Source organism: Chionomys nivalis, chromosome 13 (assembly GCF_950005125.1).
Source record: "Chionomys nivalis chromosome 13, mChiNiv1.1, whole genome shotgun sequence".
Classification (NCBI taxonomy): domain Eukaryota; kingdom Metazoa; phylum Chordata; class Mammalia; order Rodentia; family Cricetidae; genus Chionomys; species Chionomys nivalis.
Window position 1 is genome coordinate 44,103,858 of NC_080098.1, and position 16,092 is coordinate 44,119,949.

The 16,092-nt window shown below is 40.8% G+C and overlaps 1 protein-coding gene across 3 annotated transcripts in view; it reads left to right on the forward strand.

Annotated features, from left to right (window-relative positions):
• Dcdc2 (doublecortin domain containing 2) overlaps positions 1-16,092 on the forward strand; it is a 188,351-nt gene that overhangs the window by 63,588 nt on the left and 108,671 nt on the right. For all 3 annotated transcript variants that reach the window (XM_057787919.1, XM_057787918.1, XM_057787920.1), the window contains 4 exons: positions 6,702-6,778; positions 6,907-7,038; positions 11,889-12,035; positions 14,653-14,707. In XM_057787919.1, the coding sequence (XP_057643902.1) occupies positions 6,702-6,778; positions 6,907-7,038; positions 11,889-12,035; positions 14,653-14,707 (411 nt within the window). The remainder of the gene's footprint in view (positions 1-6,701; positions 6,779-6,906; positions 7,039-11,888; positions 12,036-14,652; positions 14,708-16,092) is intronic.

Here is a 16,092-nt window from a genome sequence, read left to right on the forward strand (position 1 = left end):
AGCTCTAGCTTCTCCTCCCTAATAGTATGTTGTTACTTACTGAATTTCTTCCTACTCCTTCCATCCCCAACCATATCCTATCTCTCACGACTGCTGTTCTACTTTGTTCTACAAGAATATTCATTCCCCAAACCAACGAGTGGTGCCAGTGTATTTGACTTGGTCTCAGGTACAGGTTACATGCTGAACCTGCTCAGCCTGCTCACCTGTGTGGCCTACCCCTGCTTCACAAGGTGGGAGTGGGAGCTCCTTAGCCTCTAGCCCTGGTGTGCACACCTTCAGACTCAGTATGAAGACACTTCACATCATTCTCATGCTAAATACTGTCTGTGCCAAAGGCCAAGGGGAAGCGTGTGTTCTTATAAGAGGACTGATAAAATTATAAGAACTCTCATTTACCGTTGTCTCCCATTACCAGGGTCATAATATAGACGAGCACTTGACCAACACTCTTCCCAGATCAGAGCTCTGGAAAGCCCCCACTCCAGTTGATTTGGTTTATTTTGAATTTAGATGTGATGTTATTGGAAATGCTAATTAGAAGCATGCATGTTGTGCTGGATATGGTGGCATGCTCCTGTTACTCCAGCACTTGGAAGGTAGAGGTAGGCAGATCAGTAGTTCAAGGTCAGTCTTGGCTATATAGCAAATATGAGGATAAACCTAGGCAACATAAAAACCTGTCTCAAAACAAGAATAAAAATAATAATTATTTAAAAATTAAAAATTGATTTAATCAGTGTTTTTATTGATTTTTTAATTCAGATATATTACTTTATTTTTCACATACTTTTATTGGTCTGTTGTTGACAATGACAATGCAGATTTAGTTAGCATCACTGGGGCTAAATGTAATTAAGATTAGTCTTCAATTTAGATGGTTAATCATGAAACCTTGGTGGAGATCTTTGCCATGCTGAAAATAACCATGTAGAAAATAATGGCTATTCATACTAATGCTGTGATTTTTTTCAACTACCAACTTTTATATTCAGAATAAAGTTAGAGTTATAATGTATGTATTTATTTTTATAAATTACTAAAGTGAAATAACTTAGACGAGAACTTTAAAATAATTTATATAACTTACTTATCTTTATCTTTAATTCAACAATTCAACAAGGTTTCAAACTACCAAGAGTGTGTGGTAAGACCTATACAGACTGAAAACGTGTCAACTGATGTAGTGTGTGTTGACTGATTACATTGAGAGCAAGTAAAACAACAGGAATTGGTGATTGCAAACCAATCTATATGACACAGTTAGGTGACAATAAGTGCTATGGTAAAGACAAGACAGGGCAGTAGAGAACCATGGACACCCCAGCAGCTGTTGTCTGAGCTGTCAGGAAGGAAGTACAGTTGTGGTGGGGGTTGTGGAAGAAAGGGACTGTGAGAGACACGGCAGGAAGGCCTGTCCCTCACCTGGGTGCAGATTCCTTCACACTTAGCTGCCAGGGACCTAAGAGCGAGCAGGTAAGCAGGCAATGAAGATTTGCTGTTTTCTAAGGACTACTTAAGCCCCAGCCCTGTCTCAGATAGTACTATTTTTTATTAACTCCAGGTTTTTATGAAGTGTATGAGCTAAGCAAAGGAAGAGACTCTTCAGGTCAATTTGATCTTGTTACAAACATCATTGACCTAAAAAGCTATGTATCCTTTATTTCAGGAAATTCCAAATCTCATATTTGATTGTGTGGATAAATATATATTTTTGCAAGTGAATAGCAGAAGTTGAGACACAATGGAAGGGACTGGCTGCTTCAGGAGAGGGTAACTGAGCTGCAGCGCCTCTGTGGGGTGCAGTGCAGATAGCTGACCTGAGGGGAGCTACCCTTCTCTAGGCACCAGTACAAACACTTTCCGTGCAGGATCACTAATAAAGCAAGGTGCAGAACGGTCCCAGCACTCTATCACTTAGCTCAAAGCTACATGTCTGTTAGGGCTATAGATAACACGCAGAGACTCTCCCTGAAGGAATATTGCTATCATTGACTGCAGTCTGATGGCTAGGGAATGGGAGTGGGAGGGACAGTCCTTTATACCATGTGTTTCTTTGAGTACTTAAGACGCGTGCATTACATAAAGTGAACTACCCATGGGAATAAAATTGGAAAAATTGTTCAATTAAAGTTTAAAATTTTTTTCTAAGTCAGAGTAGCTTTTAGTTAAATTCTAATCAACATTTAATGTCCACCTAGCAACCATTTATGAGTACTGTTCCTTCCAGCAACTGGTGAATTGAAGAATTCTTCTTTAAACATGGCTGTTTCTTTTTCTTTGTCTTTAAAATTTTTTTAATCGAAGATAGATATTTTTATACAGTAAGCAAATACTTTGATTTAGTTTCCTTCCCAAACTCCTCTCAGATCTGCTTGCACTACTTCCCTACTCACCCAAGTCCACATTCATTCTGTCTCCCTCTTATTGAAAATATCAAACAGGTGAAAAATAAGGTAAAACAAAAGCAAACCCATCAGAATAGGACAAAACAAAGAAAGAAAATAAAGAACCAAAAAAAAAATCACAAGAAACACATTCAGATGCAGAGTAACACACATTCCCGCACACAGATTCTGATTAAACACATAACTGGAAACCACACTAGATGAGCCAAAGACATACAAGGTAAAAGAAATCCATATGAAATGTTATGAGACAAAAAAAAAAAAAAACTCCAAAAATATGTTTCCTTCTGCTGTAGGAAGCAGTTTCTCTGATGATGCCTGAGCAGGACACGGATCTGAGTAGAGCTGAACGTCTTTAGGAGTCAACTTATCAATACGTTCCCCTAGGAGAACAGTAGTATTTGATTTTCCTCTAGGTCCATGGCCTGCCTAGTCTCAGGTTCTTGGCCATCCATACAGTGACAGATACATGTTCTAACCAATAGAATAAATCTCAACCCAACCAGATAGTGGTTGGCTACTTTCAGATCTTTACCACTGTTGTACCCTGTCTTTCAGGCAGGTCACCATTGGAGATCAAAGGGGTTGTAGTTTGTTTGGTGGTTACCCTTCTCATTTGGTATCATGCAGAATGTCTTCCAGAACCATGGACATTATCAGTCCATAGGCGTGAAGGCTCTAGGTAGGCACCAGGTCGACTTCCAGTTCAAAGAGTTGTGTAGGTGTCATCTACCACAATAAGGCCTTAACTGTCAGTTTTTGGAGAGCAACCTACAGACTTGGGAGTGTTTTGGGTTGTTAGGAAGTGTCCATGGGGCCTCTTTGACCAACAACTCAATTAGATGTAACCCATTCCTGGCACTGGAGGCCTTATTTGGTGACAATAGATGTCTAGTTGGTGCTTACTCTGCTCCATTACTTGGTGACTCAATTTAGATTTCATTTATATACTTATATAATGTAAGAAGCGTCTATTGCATTGTACTTCTATATGATCGCTCAAGTGGTCCTTAGTTTTAGCCACTACTCTCTGTATTGCATCTGTTGCTCACCTTTCCCCCTCCTCATTTGATTCTTCCATTCCACTTCCCCACATCCATCTGTACTACTTAATGGTATGGAAATACATAGGGAGATCCCCCCCCATCAGTCCCTTACTCTATACCTAAAAATACGGGTGGTTTCTTAAAGGAAAGGCTACCATGCATTATTCAAGTCTAATTATTTAGCCAGCAGAGAGTATAGCCAATAGCTAACTGCTCATAGGCTCCTCACTGACAATGCTGCTGTTGCTGTTCCCCTCCCTCCTCTTCCCCCACCTTCTCCTCCCTTGCATTTTAACCATTCCTCTCCCCTCCTTCTCTTCTTCCCCATCCTTCTTTTTATTCTTTCTCCTCCTCCCCTTCCTCCTTCCTTGTTCTCCTTCCTTCTTACTCTTCTTTCTCCCTTTCCTCCTCCTTCTCCTTCCTTCTGTTTCTCTTCCTTTATTTTTATTCCTTCTCTTGCCTTCATCCTCTTACATATTTTCCGTCTTTTTCCACCTTTCTTCTTTTTCCCCCTCATTTGCCTGCCCTCCTTTGTTTCCCCATGGCTCTTCCCACAGGGTCTCATGGTGGAACCCAGATGGGCTGGAACTCACAGTCTTCTTGCTTCTGTCTCTTGAGTGCTGATGTTACAGACCATACTTAATTATATATCTTCTTAAATATGATTTCAGGCCTATTAACTAACCAAACTCCTGTTTCTTCATGTAGTGTATCTATAGTAGTGTGTCTATAGTAATGACTCTTGAGTGAGTTATTTTAATGATGAAAAGAAACACAGTGCCTGGAAATTAGCTCCGTACCTCTTGTGAAGTAAAGTGGAGTGGGAGACAGCTACTTATTTTTGGCAAAATTGCTGCCCTCTGCCTATACATTTTTTATTCTTTTAGTATAGGTGTCCTAAGTTTTGGTCAACTTGATATAAGCTAAAGTCGTTTGGGAAGAAGGAACCTTATTTGAGGAGATACCTCTATCAGCGTGGTCTGTAGGCAAGTCTGTAGGGCATTTTCTTGACTAAAGGTTGATCTGAGAGGGTTCAGCCCTGAGAAAGGTAGTCCTGGATAGTATAAAAAAGCAAGCTGAGCAAGCCAGTAAGCAGTATTTATTTACGATTTCTGCCCTAACTTCTCTCACTGATGGACTGTAAGCCAAATAAATCCTTTCTTCCCCAAGTTGCTTTTGGCCGTGGTGTTTCTAATAGCATCAGAAAGCATGTTAGTATAATGGAGGCCCTGACCCCCAAACCGTAAGTGTTGTCGTTGGTACTGCAGCAGCAGCTGCAGCCACTGCCTGAGGAGAAAGGCAAATGATGGGGGCATAGTGCAGTCAAGCCTTGAAGAGGAAGTAAAATTTCAGTTGGAGAAATGGGGAGGATATTTTAGGCAGAGGGATGAAGTGAGCAAAAGCACAAGTAGACACAGGGCATGCCTTAGGGACAGTGGCAAGCTATTTAGGTGAAAGCACACAGCTTAAGGGGACAGAGCTTTGCCAGGAGACGAGGGCTGATGACAGAAGAACCTTGTCCAGGACCGTGATGGAGAGTTGGTTCCCAGTAGTACAGATGGAAACCATATAGTAGAATACTAAAGAGAAGACAGGATGGAAGTTGGTGTCACATGAAGGATGGAAAGTGGGGGGGACTGCACTTGAGAAGGGTGTAGGGCCAAGGGATAAACAAAACTACACACTCCAGAAGGAGAGTCTCAGCATTAGTGGAGCAAGTGGAGAAGGCTGGGGACAAAATTAAGATGGAGCACAGTCTTTTAAGGGGACAAAGATCTTCTGAGGTGGATGGAATAGGAGAAAGGGTTGGTGATATGGGAGAGCTGGGCTGTGGAAGAAAGGGAAGCAAGACCTTTATGTCTATTGGCTGTGTGTGTGTGTGTGTATCATGAGATATAAGTAAGGCCTTGAATTAGCCATTATAAAGATAGAAAATAATCTTTGTCTTGGAATAAATGAGTGGAAGGTTGGCAGAGCATTTCTAAGGTCTAGGGTGGTGATAAAAGCCCTTTCATGTGTGTTTTTCCACAGGGATATGTGGCTTTAACTGCACCCTAGTCTCCAGAGGCAAAAGCAGATGGGGAGGGCAGGGATGCAGGTCAGTAGAGTGCTTGCCTAGCCCTGGGTTTGGTCTTCAGCACTACATAAACTGGGCATAATGCCTGTAATCCCAGCACCTGGGAGTTGGAGACAGGAGGATAAGAAGTTCAAGGTCGTCCGTGGCTACTTAGTGAGTTTGAAGGGAGCTTAGGGTAGAGATCTTTTGTAAAAAAGAGAGGGGGCAATCAGAGTCCCCTAGCTATAAGAGCCGAGGGGCCAGGGTAGTGATAGAGTGCCTGTGATGAACACAGGATGAGGTGAAGTGGAAAAGTTTTATTCACAGATCAAGGTGGGGCTTCAGGAGCTGAGAGCAGGTGTGCCAGCAATGGGAGGAGAGATGGCAAGAAACAGCCCTGCAGCTGCAGGAGAGGGCTCTTCCAAAGTCAGGTTTTATAGGTTTATTTGATTGTACTTTTCTGGAAGCATTGATTTGTTTGTACCTTTGGCATAGATTGTAATAAGTGTGCCTAGCGCTTAATGTAGAATTTTTTTCCTTTAATCTTTTGGAGCTCTTCTTTGATGGCATCTAATTATCCACCGGTGAAGGGTGAATCTGGAGTATGTGTCCAAGTGGAAAGAGAGCAAGGCTTTAACAGAGGCCTTGAAATGATTCATGTGAAATAATTATTTACAACTCTGCTGATTAAGCCAATTAAAAGATTTTATTCCCTTATCAATAAAGGTCCATCAGTAGGCCACACTAAGAGTGGTCTCATGTCTCTGAAGAGTCTCTTAGTGCCCAAGCTCAAGGATGTCGAGTTTTTAAAGACAAACCCCATAAAGACCAAGATTTATATCAAAATTAGATTAGAGTCAGAATAACCTGGAAACTTTCATTCCTAGCAGAGCATAGTAATTATTTTAGATATAGCATGTCAATATTTTTTGCCTTTTTTACTAGTTATTTTAGTTTACTTTAATTATTTTAATTAATATATCTGGACCATGGTGAAGGCCATGGAAATCTCAAAAGTATTGCAAAGGTAGACCTGACCATTGTGTAGAGTCGGGTAGAGGACTGAGAACTGTCTAAACAAACACAAAATTGAGTCCGAACAAGGTGGTATTACCTTATTTCAGCACGAGTACAGTCCTGTTTATCCATTAGAAAGCTAGTGACTTTTTCCCTTTTGTTTTGCTTTTGAAGGTGAAGCCTGTTATCCACAGCAGGATCAATGTGTCTGCCCGTTTCAGGAAATCACTGCATGAGCCTTGCACCATTTTGTAAGTTGGAGCCCTTCATATTTCAGGGTAGAATTAATTGACTATGGCTTTCCTTGGGGGTTGGAATTTGAATGTTATGAGTATAACAGTTTTCAGATGTGTTGTCTGGTTTTCCTTTTCTTCCACAGCTTGATTGCAAATGGAGACCTCATAAGCCCAGCTTCTCGACTCCTCATCCCTAGAAAAGCTTTAAATCAGTGGGATCACGTACTACAGATGGTCACAGAAAAAATAACTCTTCGGAGTGGGGCTGTCCACAGGTGTGTCATAGCAATTCTCACAGTGGGGGTGATTTGGGAATCCTCGAAGATGTTCCCATGGGCTCTGGAGTCACTGATTGCTAGATTTGAAGTTAGGCTGACCCTGTTAAGTTTAATGTGCCTCAGTTTCTTTATATGAAGACTATGATATATAATGGCACTTTAATAGGGTTTGTTTCTATTAGTCTGTGGCATGTTGGAACACATCAAGAGATTTAACCTGTTTTTGCTATTTTAGTGCAGAGTAATAAACAAACATCATTCTAAGCTAAGAGAAAGGGACTTCTTGGCCCCTACCAGCTTCATGATTGTTAGTTGATTGTTCTTTCCTCAGGGAGGCAAGACTGTTTATTCAGGGGTTTAAACTGTTTGTCTCAGGCAAAAATGTCTGATGCTAGAAAGAGGAGATGGGTTTCAGGAGGAGACAGGTGAGGGAGGATAGTGAGATGATCCAAAATTAAAACCAAGAGCATTTTTAGTGTAATTTAAATGAACATTTAAAGCATGGTATAGCCTATGAGGTTATTGCTTAAGGTATTTTTTTACTACATTTATTTATTTACTTATTTATGTTTGTTTGTGTGTGTGTGTCTGTGTGTGAGTACATATGGAGGCCAGAAGACAACCTTTGGAAGTCATTTCTCTCCTTCTTCCATGTGGGTCTTGGGGTTTAAACTCAGGTTGTTAGGCTTCTGGCAGGCGCCTTTACTCACTGAAGTCTCTCGCTGGCCCTGTAATGATCCCTTTAGGCAAGCTAATTTATGTCTTTTTTTTTTTTCTGATGGATGATTACAAATAACAGAACGCATTAAAAGCGTATATGTAGTGCATGTGTACGGACACACACCTACACACTCACATGTGTCCCCAAATCCAAGCAGTTCAGTACCTACCTCTTTCTCATTCCTCCTAATGCACCATGCACACATTCTTGTCTGTTTGGTGCATGCACACCATACATGCGTGCACATTCACACACATACACAACACACACACACACACACACACACACATACCAAAGCACAGCCTTTGCCTGGACTAAATTCCCAAATGACTGCATATCATGTCTTTCAGTTGAATGCATGTTTATATATTATCTTAATAGTTTTATCATCACTGAAAATATAAGTATAAATTGTCTCAATTTAAAATAATGCTTAGCATATGACAAAAATTCAAGTAGTGCAGAAAGTGTAAATTTTAAGTATTTCTCCCATTCGGATCCACTATCCCTTTCCTGAGTAGTTTTTGTACCCTAGAAATCAGAACTACAAATATTGTATGCTTGTACAAGCATATGCACTCCTAGTTTCCCCTCCCTCTTCTCTCCCTTTCTCCTCCTTTCCTACTTCCCCTTCTTTCCCCCATTTCTTGAGTGTGTGTGTAACACAGGGATCAGAGAAGGATGCTGTGTACCGTGATTTCCACTTTCCTAAGAGCCTTTCTTGAACCCAGAGCTACACTGGCTTCCAGAAAGCCCTGTTGGTCCTTCTGGCTCTGCCCTTGTCCCTCAGTGTTAGGGTTATAGACACACACAAAATATGTACTCAGGAGGCAGAGACAAGGGGTTTCTGGGGCTTGCTGGATGTCAGCCATATTAGCTCCAGACTCAATTAGAGACCCTGTTTCAGAGGAATAAGATGGAGAGTGACAGGTAGATCAGGATACTGCACGACTCCCTCTGACCTTTACTTCAAGGTTGCCTATGGCAAATCTACACTCCACATGCTCATAGCATCACACATGTATTTCACTCACACACACAGGTTTTATTGTTTCTTGATTTTTATTTATTTGATATATAGTACTGTATGATTTCCCCCTTCCATTCTAGGTATTTTTATAATCACTTTACTTTTTAAATGAATTAGCTCAGCATTCTTATGAATTAAATAGTGTTATTCTCTTTTGATAGACATGATGTATGAGACCCAGAGAGGGAAGTTACATGTCCAAGAGTAAGCAGACACTGGTAGCATGGCAAGCCTAGCAGGCAGTCTGGAGCTGATGTACTTAGCTATTTTCTAGATAAACAATACGTGTTTAGATTCCATTTTGCATGATCTACCATGATCCTTGCACATTTGTCTTATTGGTTTTCAATCACACATTATGTATTAGAGAAGTTGGCCTTTTGTGTGTGTGTGTGTGTGTGTGTTTGCATTTAAGTTTCAAATGTGTTTCCAGTTTGCATTTTCTTTATTTGTTTTGTATATAAACATCTTGAGTTTTCAGTCTTTCTTTGTGTTCACTAATTTTATCACTAGCTCTAATCTTCCTGACTCTGGGATTATAAAAATAATTTTATGTTGTTTCATCTTGTGCTTTTAACTTTTATTTAAACCTTAGCTATCTTCTGGCTTATTTTGATTTCAGTAGGGAAATCAACATCACTAATTATGCATAGTTTTAAAAATATATAGGCTTCTCGTTTGACATCTGCATACATTCTGACTTTCCCAACAAATAATATAAAGTATATGAAGATATATACAGACAATCTCTTGTCTAAATGTATCTTTTTTTATAGTTGAACAGATTCTTAGGTGGAAAAGAGTAGACATGCAAGCACTAACAGAAATAAAAATACACATTCCCCATACTTGTGAATATTTAGAGAAATTAATTTTTTTTGAAACAAGGTCTCACTTTATAGCTTTTATAGTTACTTTATCTGTAACTTACTCGGTACCCTCAAACTCTTGGCAATTCTCCTGTATCTGTCTCCTGAGTGCTATGATCTCAGGTGTGAGCTAATATATTCAATTGAGAAATTTAATGATTAATTCAATGGTAGACTTAGTGCTGCTCACTTGGGAGAGCCCACTCTCTCTTCATAGAACATTGATAACTCTTTGTGTTATTCATCAGTATATTTATTTAACAGTAGAACGTATCTTATTTAATAGTAGGGTATAATAGTAGAATATATCTTTCTGTTATATATCAGCATATTAATTTGCTGATAGCATTCACAGATAAAACTCTCTTTTCATGTTTCCTGTGCTTTGAGAGAACAGAAGGAAACAGGTCATCAACAGAGGTTATATTGAAGAAGAATAATAAAATCACAGGTTAGAATTTACACAGTAGCTTTATCTACCTGCCTATTAAACTAGCCAGCTCTTGCCTGGGAGATCTTGGAGTCCAGATCTTTTCATTTCTACTGTAACATTTGATTTGGATCTATTTGGAGGAAAGGGGGTGAAGAATGTCTGGCTGTCTGGCTCTTGACCAGTGGTTTTCAGCCACATGTGATTTTAATTCCAGGGGATTTGCATCTGTATCTGGAGCCAGTTCTGGTGAGCACAATTGGGCCTGTGAACAGCACTCTTCCATCTAGTGGAGAGGGACTGGGGTGCTTGTGGGCATCTATAATAGACAGGGGGGAGTCTAGGGTAGTTCTGGGCAGTCTACAATAGGCAGGGGAGAGTCTGGGGTGCCATTGGGTACCCTTTGATGTACAGGACAGCTTCCCTGATGGAGAACTGGCTGGCCACAGTGCCTTTGTTTCAGATTGGTGGACTCGATGAAGTAGGCTAAGCAGAAATCGGGGTTGTGTTCCTACTTAGATGTATAGAGTTGGAAATACCACATTATAAAAAAATGTTAACATCTGCATGCTAATGGAGAACTAATACTGTCCAGAACTTTTGTTAATATTTTTAGTGTTCTTCATGGCCAGCTGATATATCAATGGATCCCCCTTTTTTTCTTCTTTGATACAAAATCTGTAGTCCTGGCTAGCTAGTCTACAACTCACTATGTAGCCCAGGTTAGCCTTGAACTCATGATGTTTCTGCTTCAGCTTTCCTAGTGAAAGAAGGATTTTATTATTGTTATTCAACATTTTTAATATAAGACATTTGAAAGTTTTTGTAACACATTTTGTAACACAAACTACTAGCGCTTGTTTATAATCTTCAAAATTACATTATCTTCCTGGTTTAGTTATCTAGTGGCCTACTTTCCTCTGTTTAAAAGAATTCCATAGATAATTTAAACCATCTAGTAAAGAAATCAGTGTTCTTACAATAAGTGACATATTAATTGCAGTTACAGCAGCAGTTTTACAGTAAAGGAGGCTCCATGAACCCCACAGCTCTGAGAGGGTCATGCTCACTCTCGTGCTTAGGCATGGCTAAAAAGGAGACACAAGCATGCATGCTATGCAGTTCTGCACCATTAGTACTAGCTTGCCCTGCCCTTCTTCCCTTTTGCCTTCTTTTTTTCTTACCCAGTTCTGTTTGTTTGGCTGTAGTACCTTGGCCAGAGGCTATCCTTAATAGAGAATGTGGCAGGAAACTTGTTGGCCTACAAGTATACCAAGAAAATAAATGGAAACAGTATCGATAAACACATCAATCTGTCTTCCACGGAAGCTCAACTTCATTTAAACACTACATTCTGGGGCTGGTGAGATAGATCAGTGGGTGTAGAGACTTCCTTGCTGCACAAGTCTGAAGAACTGTGATTCTTGGACAGAGAGAACCAGTTCCTGAATGTTGTCTCTGACCTCCATCCACACTTAACCATGGCAAACATGCCCTCCCCCTAAATAATAACAAATGAAAAGAAATACAGTCTAAATCAGTAACTTTCTCCCTTTTCCTCTAACATCTTCCTGTGGTATCAGGAGGGATTTCTGTACTGGTGCCTGTTGAGCCAGATAGTGCCCAGATCTCTGGTATGATGAGAGGTTCCTGTTGAATCTCTTGGCTTCACAGTCAGTAATTGGAAGAGTAACAGATGAACCATGTCAAGAATTGAGTGCCCTGTTTAGTTGGCATTCTTAAGCACCTCTCCAGATGGTTGTGGAAATCCTAATTGTTGGCATTGTATTTTGACAGGCTTTATACTCTAGAAGGAAAACTGGTTGAGAGTGGAGCTGAACTGGAGAACGGGCAGTTTTACGTGGCCGTTGGCAGAGATAAGTTTAAGAGACTACCTTACAGTGAATTGCTTTTTGACAAATCAGCAATGAGAAGGCCGTATGGGTAAGTCTTTGTCTTTGCTCACTCACTCTCACTCTTTGAAGTAGCACTGGAGCAATGTCAGTGTAAAGGGAGGAGGGGGATTAAGAGTGGGCAATGGGGGAAGAAAGGCCATTATGCCATGTGTTCCATCTATTTGAAATATATAAATGTAAGTGCATGATTGACAGTAGGTGTGATGGCACACACGGTATTCCAAGCACAGAGGTGGAGGCAGGAGGATCAAGAGGTTAAGATAATCCTCAACTATGTAGTGAGTTCAAGACTAACTTCTCTCAAATACAAAGAAAAGAGTGTTTTCTGTAACCAATAGTCTTATTCATCAGTTAGAATAGACAGCATTCATGACTGAGAACTGTTGCATAAAACATACTGTTGGAATTTGTGAAAGACTCTATACCTATGCATTGCACCAAGTTTAAAGAAAATACAAAGCTCCATTATTGTGAAGAAGATAATAGACCATGTGCTCTCTGTATAAATCTCATGGGCATTTTAGAGTCTAGCAGTGAAGTCAGAACATGTGAGTTTTTCAGTTGGTTTGGAGAGAAACTTACAGTAGCTTACACTCATTATAAGTTTTATTTGCTTATCTTTTTGAGACAGGATCTCTCATAGCCTAGATTGGCCTCTAACCTGCTCTGCAGCCCAGGCTGGCCTTAAACTCCTACTGTTTCTGCCTCCACCTCTGAGTTCTGGGATGATAAGCACGCTTAGCCTTATCTGCCCTCCATCCCTTTTAGAAACCTTAAGATAGGAAAGCAGTGTAGTTGCTCTTACACAAACCGATAGCGAAGCTGAGTACAGAGTCAGTGCCAAACTTTCAGACTTATGTGTATGTGTTTATTTGTATGTATGCACACGAAGGTCAAAGGTTAATGTCAAGTGTCTTTCTGGCTGTTCCCAAATTTATTATTTGAGAGAAGGTCTCTCACTTAAACCACAGCTTGCTGATTCAATTTAAGGCAGCTTGTTCCAGGGATCCATTATCTCTGTCTCTTGAGCCCTGAGATTACAAGGCAGTCTCTGTGCCCTCTGAGTATTTTCATGGGTATTGGAGACTCAAATTCTAGTCTCCACACTTCTGTAGCAAGTCCTTTTCCCACTGAGCCATCTCCTCTGAAAGGCTTATGCTGTAGCTACTTGTGATGCGCTGTTTGATTTTCCCTTGGAAACACCCTTTGTGAGGATGTCATGTATATCCATCCCAGCATCTGTGCTGCAGAGCCTTGAGCCATGGCCCTGGAGCTTTCTAGGTGGGTGCTGGGGATCCATCTCTGGTGTTCCGTACAGAGTTCAGGGCCTCTTGGCCCTCAGAATTGCCTTTTCATGACTGTCCTTTGCTGAGGCAGAGTGGAACATCACCAGGGTGGACCCTATTCATTTGTATTTGTGAGGCTGATGGGGTTAACGGAGGCTTTTAGTGAGTAGTAGAATGGGAAGTTAGGACTGTTGGGCCTGGGCTCCTTTGTGAACAGTAGAGTTGTGTTCCAATGGACTGGCTGCTGATTACCCAGTCCTTTAACAACTTCTGCTGAGCAGGACTGGTGAGCCTGCTGTGAGCAGCACTGGGCACGTGGTACTAATGTAAAAATTGTGACTCACTACAAGTCTTTATCATAAACATTAATAAGGTTTACTGTTACATGCATATTCTATTTTTAGAGACTTATTATGAGATGGATTCTTGCCTAATGGCACAGACATCTGAAACTTATGATAAAAAATTGTTATTATTATGTGGTAATAATTAACCTGTTTAAAAACTCTCTGAATATAAGCACCAGTGCTTTTCATTCTTTTCCACCACAAGTGGACATAGTAGACATTACTTTTATAAGGCATTATTATAATTATTATTTTTGAGAGAGTATTTGTAACCTGGGCTAGCTTTGAACTTGATACCTGAGACTCTATTTCTAGATTAGGTGGAACCATGCTCAACAAATTTACTGCTTTTGACCCAATCTGGCACTATTGTTACTTAGCTTAAAAATGATTTTTGACCTACAAATAGAAAATTTGGGAATTTAAATTAAAACTGTTTGCCTGACTTAGGGTTTCTGTTATTGTGAAGAGACACCATGACCATAGCAACTCTTAGAAAGGAAAACACTTAATTGTGTTGGCTTACAGTTCAGAGGTTCAGTCCATTATCATCATAGTAGAATTTGGTGGTGGGCAGACAGATATGGTGCTGGAGAAGTAGCTGAGATTCCTACAGCTTATAGGTAACAGGAAGTGATGTGACTGTCATATTGAGTGAATCTTAAGAAAGAGACCTCAAAGCCCACCCCCACAGTAGCACACTTCCTCCAACAAGGCCACACCTACTCCAACAAAGCCACACTTCCTAATAGCAATATTATGGGGGCCAATTATATTCAAAGTGTTATAAAAACTTTTATTAAAAGTTTGTTTATAAGCATTGAGTCAGATAATATTCAGGAAACCATTAGAAATGATTTGGAATGGAATTTTGAGGTTTTATGGAACTAACCACAAATGTCAATCCACAAGGACTTCTGGGTAGGGGCAGCAGGTTAGAATGCTTGCCGTGGGCATCATATATTATTTGTAACTAACGTTCACATGTCCAAACTGCAATTTGTTTCCACAGTCAGAAAGCTTCTTCTCTACCTCCCATGGTTGGATCGAGGAAGTCTAAAGGGAGTGTAAGTATCAGCAACTTTCCTCATTAATGCTCTGTATCACTATAGAGCCATCCTTTGGGTTTCAATTAAATACACAGGAATAAATCTTGCTACCTAGTGTCATATAAGCAACTATGTGAAACTTTACTAGAGTTTCAGTGTCACAACGGAAGTCCTAAAGAAGAGCTAATGCTTTTAGAAAATAGAATCCAAAGTATTTTCCGTGTGGAAACATGATGCAACTTATGTTGTGGTTATGGTGTGAGAACCTTTACAGGTCAGAGTAGTGCTTGAGTAGTCTTGTTCTCTGTGCCTAACAAAGACGAAAAAGGAACTTTAGGTAAGAAGATGGCCACCCTCAGTTGTACTTCTCTGAAAAAATTAAGAATCATCCTAAATGGTCAGTTCAACCCCAGATGCTTTCTCTGGTCATTCCCTCACTGTTTGTTACCTGATGGACTGATTATGTGCCCGTGATGTGGAAACCAGAGCCTGCAATGGTTAGTTGATCTGCTATCAGTTCAGTGTGCACCATAGCTCATGTTCCTGTCTGCACTGCAGCTCACCCCTAACCTCCAGTCTGCACTGCAGCTCACCCCTAACCTCCAGTCTACACTGCAGCTCACCCCTAACTTTTAGTCTACACTGCAGATCACTTCCTAACCTCCAGTCTACACTGCAGATCACCCCTAACCTCCAGTCTGTACTGCGGCTCACCCCTAACCTCCAATCTACACTGCAGATCACCCCTAAACTCCAGTCTGTACTGCGGCTCACCCCTAACCTTTAGTCTACACTGCAGATCACTTCCTAACCTCCAGTATACACTGCAGATCACCCCTAAACTCCAGTCTGTACTGTGGCTCACCCCTAACCTCCAGTCTACACTGCAGATCACCCCTAAACTCCAGTCTGTACTGCGGCTCACCCCTAACCTCCAGTCTACACTGCAGATCACCTCCTAATCTCCAGTCTGCACTGCAGATCACCCCTAACCTCCAGTCTACACTGCAGCTTACACCCCATCCATAGCTCCCTTGGATGAAGTCCACTTTGTTTCGGAGAGCTACTGTAGCAGGTTTTTATTTTTTGCCTGAGAATTCTCTGATCTCTCTCAGTGGCCTCAGCAGGAGTGATCAGAGCTGATCTAGCATTCTTACTGCACACAGATTAGCTGGGCACCAGTCATGTTCTGGTACGTTTTAAGTGCTGGGTGATTGTCTTCTAATAGACAAGTATGTATCTTTTCCTGCTATCTCATTTCATGATATACTTTTTTTTCATTTTTTTTATTCTTTTTTAATTAAAATTTTCAACTGCTCCCCGTTTCCCATTTCCCTCCCCCTCCTCCCACATATTGCCCACTCCCCCTGCTCCCCTCCCCCTATCCCCACTCCTCTTCTCCT